We start from the raw sequence: 9,080 nt of genomic DNA, 5'->3' as shown, positions 1-9,080 counted from the left end.
GACGTAGCAATTGGCAGCTAAAATATTCGCTGCTAGTGTAAATGGAGAGAAATGGTGCGCCTGCGTATAAGGAGCATAAGGGAAATTAATGCAGCAAGATTATAGTAATCAGTCATTAGTGAATACGTAGTTTGTTATTAATAATTATGTATAACAGGATATTGTAAAAATTAAGTTACAAAATTTTTATTAAAATGTTTCTTACATACCGTTATATTGGCTGGGCCACAAAAATATTCACTGTGGGCCGCGAGTTTGACATGCTTGATGTAAATAAATGCCATAAAGTCAGCTGTTAAATCAGGGTTCCTCTGGCTATTGTATAGCCAGTGTGGAGGCCACTGTAATATCTAAATGTTCTGATGGAAGCTTCGGGATGGCACTCAAGGCAAGATAGCCTGGGCTGGGAAAAGAGGGGGGAGTGGCTGAGGAGTGCCGCATCAGGCCCTGCCATGGCGGCTCTCAGACCCTGGGTCTGTCCTGTTCGGGCATGTTCCCTGGTGATGTTTGCCTGTTTGGGTGTGGTCCTGGTGATGTTTGCCTGTTGTCCCATTCTTCAGGGAGACTTATCTCAAAGTTGGACATTTACATGGAATGGGAGGGCTAAGGATGAGAGACTAAATCAACCTGAGCAGAGAAGAGAGAGGGAGAGACATGACCAACCTGAATGGCATTTCCTCCAACTGCATAAAACGGTGGCTATGGGGTGGGATGGGCCATAGTTCTGGACTTTTAGGAGATTCCATTTGCTCCTCAACACAGGGATTAGCTCTGAGGTTCCCTGCAGTTGGGTATTCATGAAGAAATGAATTTCAATAGCATTTCAGAACCTTGATTCTGTTTTATGCATTATTCTAGGCATCAAAATATGCCAGTTCATTACTTTGTCTTTTAAAAGACACTAATCCATACCCTCCCTACAACACCTTTTTAATGGAAAAATGTTTGGACTTGTGATCGATCATTTTCTCCTACAGAAAATTTGCACAGCACCTTGTCCATAGAAGTCAAATGCATGTCAGGTCACCTCTGAGCTCCACCCCCTCCTGGTACTTAGCTTCACCCCTTTGATTCCTGAATGCTGAGGAAGCTCTTTGATGTTAATTGGCACATTAAAAGAAACAAGTAAAACGAAAGGGGAAAAAGTCCCCTTCTCATTGCAAAAGTACCATATCCTTTTAAAATTTTTTTAAAAGATCAGAAATATTAAAATAAATGGTGGTCTGCCTGTGTGGAATTATTCAGAAATAACCACTGTTAATAATTCAGTATGCTGTAATCTCCCAGCCCCTTTTCTGTTCAACTTTATAAACTTTTGGGCTTTAGGACGTTTGCGTAAGCATATGAAACAGACCCTCTGCTTTTCTGTGGAGAGAGAGGGTCTGTGTGAAAGTCAGGGATGTTCTTCTGAATGGCACAGAGAGAACATTCAGTAATGGTTTTTCCATTCAACTTTTGCCAGCTGAGAATGTTGGGAATGTCAGGAATTTTCCTCTGCCACTTCCCTCCTTGTTTGAATCCTAATGGCCCTCAGGATGTTTTGGCTTCTGCCCTTGACAGTTCCTGGCCCCAGTGTTCTGTGGGAGGGTGAACATTTCTGACTGTGCACTGGCACCTGAGATAGACCAGCACCGGCTCTCGGGATGCTTTGAAGCGACTCCCCAGGGACAGAGCGTTCTCTGAAAATCATAGTATAGAACCAATCCCTGCAAGCTCCTGGACCCGATGCCTGAGACTTGGGGTCTGGATAATCCTCATCTGGGGAGGCCAAGCCCAGCTGGAGCCTGTCCTTGTTTGGAAACTTCGTGTATTTTCCACCACTGCTCATTCTTGACATGCCGAGTTTTGCTGCTGTGGAATTTATGATGCCACAAACCTGCATTTAAGGAATTTTGCCTGAAGCAGACTGGGTGGTCTGAGGGATTAGGACATTTCTTGGAATAATACTTTCCACTGTGTGCTGAGTACACACACACACACACACACACACACACACACACACACTCTCACACACACACACGCGAGATGGTGTGGGATAGGCAGAAGGGAGGTTGTGTTGCAGGCAAGGCCTCTGTAAAATCAAGAGCCCGGCAAGAGAGGGAGATTCTTTCTATCCAGAGCCTGCCTCACCTTGGCCGCGAGTGTTGGAAGAACCTTCGCTATCACCACTGACCCTATCCTTACCTTTTCCTCCCTTTTATAGAATATGAAAAAGTGTAAAGCCAGGCACTGTCTCCGGATTCCGCCTTGAGTCTAGATCTTCATACTACGCCCTATGGCCGGTTCTGAGCACACTGGTTCCCTAGATGTTAATATGTACTACTTCAAAAATAAATGAGAAATCCTGAGTTCAAACCAAAATAAATGTTTTTTTTCACTATAAACATTTTTCAGAGTCTCTAAGGTACTAATAATATCTTGTAAGCCTCCAGGGAACTTTGTTATATGTGGTGTTTCTCAAACTTATTTGGCTAAGAAAGCTTTTTTTTTTCCAGAAAGCACCTCAAGGATAGAGGGTTCTGCAGAAGACCTTCGGAAAATACCAAACTAGGCCATCTTTCCTCCTGTGCCATTTCATGCTCTTCAGAAACATGAGTTTAATTGCTCTGCCTTAGTCCATTATATTGCTAAGCCAAATTTATGTTTTCAGTTCCTGATGATTAGGCATTGAGGGTGGTTCCAATTTTTCAGCATTATTGATCATTCTAGAATGAATTCTGGTTACTTTATGATCATCTCTGATTATTCCCTTAAGTAGTGGAATTGTTGAATCAAAGTGTATGAACGTTTTCAATGCTCTCAAAATACATTGGCCAGTTGCTTCTACCAGTTGATGAAAGCGGGGACAGGGTTATTAGCATCCATCTGTCAAAGCTTAGGACCTAAGGAGCTCGAAGGCCATTCCCTTCTCTCTTATCCTGTGGACCAGGGATGGAGAACCTTTTTTCTGCCAAGGGCCATTTGGATACTTATAACATCATTCTCGGGCCATACAAAATAATCAACTTAAAAATTAGCCTGCTATATTTGATCGAACATTTAATTAACTCACCCGTAATGCCTTGGCAGGGCCAGACCAAATGATTTCTCAGGCCATTCTCCACTCCTGCTGTAGACAGTCAACAATGAAAAAACAAGCATTTCCCCTGGCTGGTGTGGCTCAATTGGTTGAGCATCATCCCATGCACCGAAAAGTCACTGGTTCAGTTCCTGGTCAGGGCACTTACCCAGGTTGCAGGTTCCATCCTAGGTCAGGGTGTGTGCAAGAGGCAACCAATTGATGTTTCTCACATCCATGTTTCTCTCTCCCTCCCCCCTTTTCTCTCTCTCTAAAATGAATAAAAACATATTTTTTTTAAAAAAAAAACAAGCATTCACACATACTAAGAACACAAACAGCCATTTCTTTTGAGGGGGCAAATTGGCTTTTCACAATTTCCTGTGTTTGTTCTAAGAGTTATCTGAACATTTTAATTTGGTATTACAGATACTCTGTTTGATAGAGAAGAAAGAATTTTGAATTGGCATCTGTTTTGCTAATTTTCAAATAACCTTTCAAGGTGAGATTTAAAAAAATTTTATCAACTTCCCCTGATTGTGAACTTTGTTTCTAGAAGAAATCTTTTATGGGAGTGCTTTGTCAGTCTTCTGACCCCTTGGAAATTGAATCATGTCACGAGTATTGAGGCTGATTGTGGTGCTTTTGTTTTATATTCGTATGAGGAAAAGTATGTATGTTGTAGGCTGGAAGTGATTTATCCTATCGTCCTCCACAAGTATTATCCTTTGGTCAATGCATTATTGGGTTTTAGAACTGAGATGCAAACTTGAAGTCATTAAAACTCCCAAGTCCCCGGCAATAAAGTCGTGTAAGTGGCTTCACCAACAGATTTATTTCAAAATGATTCCATTTGGAGGAAGGAAAGAACAAGTAATGCATTATATACAAAGACCTATTCAATAATTCATGAGACCAGCACACCAGTGACCATTTTAGATTCAGTTCATGGTCTTACAGCTGAAAATGAACTCTGTCTTAGAAGATAGCCACGGTTTGTCCCTCCCTGTGTTTGCGCCCACATGTACCTTGATTTTTGAGATACACATTTTGTACTGATTCTCCTATTTGGTGTGTTTAAATGGACCGGTCTTATATGGAGGCTACTTTGAAAAAAAATGAACATTTTATATGATCGCGCTACAAGGACACTTTTATATGCATTCCCTACCCTTAGCAAAGCAGGACTGTTTCAAAAATACATTGTGGTATTTTTCTTCGTTTGGGCAAAAATTTTTATTTTGTTTTCTACATGTGGAGTGAATTGCCAAAGGATGGATTCAAATAGTTTTATTGATGCCTAATATTATAACAAACACAGTGTTGGGCAGTCATTGACTATGGAAAGGCACACGTGGAAATGGCGTGCTGTCCTCTGGTGAGACCTGGCAAGAGGCCCAGGCCCTTCAGCTGGGAACTCCCGAGTTCATCCTGAGCTCCATCCAGCCCACAGCCACAGAGGCACCAGCTTCTTTTTAAGGTGGTGCCGTGCATGAGGGCGTGGAGTTGGGCGAGAGTTACCTGCTTCTGTCCACTCTGTGAGAGCTGCACCAGCAGTAAAAGGGGAACAATGAAAGGGAAACCTGTGGGCTGATGTTGGCAAGTACTTATTCCAGGATAAGTATTGGGTGAAAAATAAAAATGAGTGAGTGATACTTCTGTTGTTTGCTGGAAAAGCTTCAGGATCCGTTCTTGCTTCCTTCCCTCCCAGTGCCCTCTCCTACTCCCCAATAAAAATGGCTAGTTGTTTAAGAAGTTAAAAACCATTTTATTTAAAAATCATTGTAAAAATGTATACTATTCAGACTCTTGTAAGGAAAATGTACAAATCACTAAGAAATCCCACTGTTAACATTTTGAGGAGCATTTCATACCTGTACACACAGACACCTACACACATTTTACTTAAATTATATTATGCGGCATATGCTGCTTTGAGTCTGTTTTTTCATTTAACAGTATGTCAGAGATACCTTTTCCCAGAAATAAAAGTCCTCCTCATCATTTTAATTGTTGTGGAATATTCCCTTACATACATATACCATTGGTGCATTCTCTATGATTAATCTAGGTTGGCTTCATAATATTTGCTCCCATGTGTAACCGAGATTGTATCTTTGTGTGTATGAAGATAACTCTAGTATATGTTCCTACAAGTGGAAGTACTGGTTTAACCAGTATGCACATTTAAACTTTTGATATATATTACCAACAGTGGCTTTGAAAGAAGGTGTTTCTTTTTAAAAAATAAAATTCATATATATTTTAGGTATACAACATGATGATTTGATGTATGTATACATAGTAAAATGATTACTATTGTCAGTGTAATTAACATATCTTCTTACCTTTTTTACTTGTGAAAGAATCTGAAATCTAGCTTTTTGGCAAATTTCCAGATTTAACATACTATTATTAACCACTGGAGGCTCAGTGCATGAAATTCATGCACTCGGTGTTGGGGCGGGGGGCTCAGCCTGGCCTACACCCTCTCGCAATCTGGGAGCCCTCGGTGGATGTCCGACTGACGGCTTAGGCCTACTCCCCATAGAGAGTGGGCCTAAGTTGGCAGTCAGACATCCTTAGCACTGCCGCAGAGGCAGGTGAGGCTACCGCTACCACTGCTGCACTTGCCAGCCATGAGCCTGGCTTCTGGCTGAGTGGTGTACCCCCTGTGGGAGCGCAGTGACCACCAGGAGGCAGCTCCTGCATTGAGCATCTGCCCCCTGGTGGTCAGTGTGTATCATAGCGACTGGTCATTCCGCCGTTTGGTCGATTTGCATATTAGTCTTTTATTATATAGGATAGTCAATCGTGCTGTACATTACATCTCTAGAACTTATTCATCTAACATAATGACAACTTTGTCCCTTTGACCAACATCTCCCATCCTCCCAGCCACACTAAACTCCTTGTAGCCACTGTTCTACTCTCCGCTTCTATATATTTAACTTTTTTAGATTTCATATATAAGTGAGATCATGCAGTTTTTTTCTTTCGGTGTCTAGCTTATTTCATGTAGCATGATGTACTCCAGGCTCATCCATATTGTTGAAAATGGCAGGCACTCTTTCTTTTATAAGGCTGGATAATATTCCATTATATATACATATAAATATATGTATACACACATACATATACATATGTATATGTACATACATTTATATACATATATCTCACATTTTCTTATCCATTCACTCGTTGATGAACACTTAGGTTGTTTCCATGTCTTATCCATTGTGATTAATACTGCAGTGAAGATGGGAGTGCAGATATCTCTTTGAGGCACTGATTTCATTTCTCTTGATTGTGTATATACCCAAAGGGATCCTATGATAATTCTACTTGTAATTTTTTGAGGAACCTTCATACTGTTTTCCATAATGGCTGTACCAATTTACATTCCCACTAACAATTTATAAGGGTTCCCTTTTCTCCACATCCTCACTAACACTTGTTAGCTTTCAGGGTTTTTGTTTAATAGCCATCCTCATAGATGTGAGGTGACATCTCATTGTGGTTTTGAATTGCATTTCCCTGATGTTCAATGATATTGAGCATCTTTTTATAAGAAAGTCTTAAAATAGATTCCCATGTAGTTTAGTGCCTCCCTTACCAATTCCGTACTGACTGGATATGATAAATCTTTTGAATATTTAATAAATTAATAAATGCCTCATGATTGCTTTTATTTTATTTTAGTATAATTGGACATGGTTTAAAATATTCATTGGCAATTCATATCTCTTCTTCTGTGACCTGTCTACCTATCGCCTTTGTCCATTTTTGTTGTTGTTGAGCTGAATTATCTTTTTCTTACTGACTTTCAGAACCCCTCCAAAATATATTCAAAGATACATTCTTCAACTATACATAAAATCTGTATGTATCCTGCTTAGGGATAAGTGATTCCAGTGACCGATGAGACTTGCCTTGTTCCCATTCTGGAATGGAGCTCATCGCTCTCACCATTTGTCATGTGGTGGAGGGATGCAGCCATCCAAGACCTGAGGGCGGTCGCTGAGGTGCCCTTGCTGCAATGTTCCTCATTAATGGCTCAGTGAGGGTCTTGTGATCTGTGCAGTCTCCTCTCTTCCTCTTCTTGGGAAACGTCTTTTACTTACTGCTGTGTAATTCTAATAAGATGGCCCTGGGTCAGCCATATCAAATAAGTGATGAGCAGCAGAGAAAAGACAATTCATAGGATATTAATATTTAAAAGAAAATTTATTTTTGGCCTTTGCCCAAGAGTGAATTTCATGGTCTGTAAACCTTAAGCGTATATGTGTAGTCAAGGAGAAATATTTATATCTGATATGAACCCTGGGAAAATTCTAGGGGTGATTCAGGGATCTTCTAGGGGTGCTGTAGGATAAAGTTTTACATTTAATTTGGGGTTGCATAAAATGCATTCACTTTGGCCTAAAACTATTTATTGTTCCTAAACAGTTCCATTCCTTGGCTCCCATGTATTATCGTGGATCTGCTGCAGCTGTCATAGTGTATGATATTACCAAACAGGTAAGCATGTCACCTTTAGAATTTAGATGTCACTTATGGTGATTCTATCTCTTAGAAAGACCAAAGAAGAGATTTCACTGCTTAAATCTTGACAGTAGCCTGGAATGAGATTTCAAAATGTGGTTGTCAGGGATAATGAACACTAGATATTGAGATTATATCACCTGTATGTAAGGAATATTCCAGGTTTATCTGCGAACTTAAACAGTGAACATTCATATTTATTTATTTATTTACTTCAGAGAGGAAGGGAGAGGGAGAAAGATAGAAACATCAATGATAAGAGAGAATTATTGATTGGCTGCTTCCTGCATACCCTCTGTTGGGGATCGAGCCCGCAACCCGGGCATGTGCCCTTGTCTGGAATCAAACCCGGACCTTTCAGTCCGCAGGCCGACGCTCTATCCACTGAGCCAAACCGGCTAGGGCAAACATTCATTTTTAAAATTTGTTTGCCTATAGAGGCAGGGTCATGCCTGCTAGTACTATTGTCCAGAATGTCAGCTTTTTAGGAAAAGGAAATTTATTTTTAAGTTCTGCATGCTTTATAATTATAAAAGACTTATCTTCTATTAATGCTTCAATCACACTACATACAATGCAAGGAGAGTGTTTATGTATGGATAGTGTGTTTGTGTAGATATAGTATATTTTTAGTGATCACATTGAGGATCCAGGATATCAACAACTGACTGCAGTGGTTTGCTGTCATTTTTTCCCCACTCCTGGAGCGCTGACTCAGTGCACAGGACTGCTAGTTTAATGAGTCATCACAGTTACCATCCAGGAAGGAGTTCCTGACCACTTTTACCTAAACATGGTTTCTGCCTTGGCTTGTTTCCTGGAGGACAGTTGTGAGTAAAGGACAGAAAGGAAAACACTCTAAAGCAGTGGTTCTCAACCTTCCTAATGCCGCAACCCTTTAACACAGTTCCTCATATTGTGGTGACCCCTAATTTCATTGTTACAAATTGAACATAATTAAAGCATAGTGACTAATCACAAAAACAATATGTAATTATATATGTGTTTTCCGATGGTCTTAGGTGGCCCCTGTGAAAGGGTCGCCCACTCTCCCGTACCTTCCCTCCGAGGCCCGACGGTCCGATCGATGCCTCTCCGTCTCTGGATCTGTCCTTGTTCATCAGTTTATGTTGTTCATTATAGTCCACAAATGAGTGAGATCATGTGGTATTTATCCTTCCCTGACTGGCTTATTTCACTTTTAATTGAGCTATTATTACTTTTTAAATTAAACTTATTGGGGTGACATTAGTTAATACAATTATAGAGGTTTCAAGTGTACAACTCTATGATACATCATGTGTAACTGCACTGTGTTTACCACTCAAAGTCAAATCTTCCGTCACCATATTTGACCCCCTTTACCCTTTACTACCCCTCACCCCTCTTCCCTCTGGTAACCACCATCCTATTGTCCATGTTTATGAAGGGGTTTTTTTTTTCTTGTTTGCTTTCAGTTTTATTTTTATTTGTATTT

General features: G+C 40.4%; 1 protein-coding gene across 1 annotated transcript in view; it reads left to right on the top strand.

Annotated features, from left to right (window-relative positions):
• Positions 1 to 9,080, top strand: part of RAB31 (RAB31, member RAS oncogene family) — a 114,933-nt gene that overhangs the window by 69,990 nt on the left and 35,863 nt on the right. Inside the window, exon 4 of the mRNA XM_006763270.2 lies at positions 7,508 to 7,579. Within this exon, the coding sequence (XP_006763333.1) occupies positions 7,508 to 7,579 (72 nt within the window). The remainder of the gene's footprint in view (positions 1 to 7,507; positions 7,580 to 9,080) is intronic.

The sequence above is a fragment of the Myotis davidii genome, unplaced genomic scaffold, assembly GCF_000327345.1.
Source record: "Myotis davidii unplaced genomic scaffold, ASM32734v1 scaffold78, whole genome shotgun sequence".
In the NCBI taxonomy this organism is placed as follows: domain Eukaryota; kingdom Metazoa; phylum Chordata; class Mammalia; order Chiroptera; family Vespertilionidae; genus Myotis; species Myotis davidii.
Note: the sequence above shows the minus strand (reverse complement) of the source record. Positions and strands in the feature narration are given on the sequence as shown.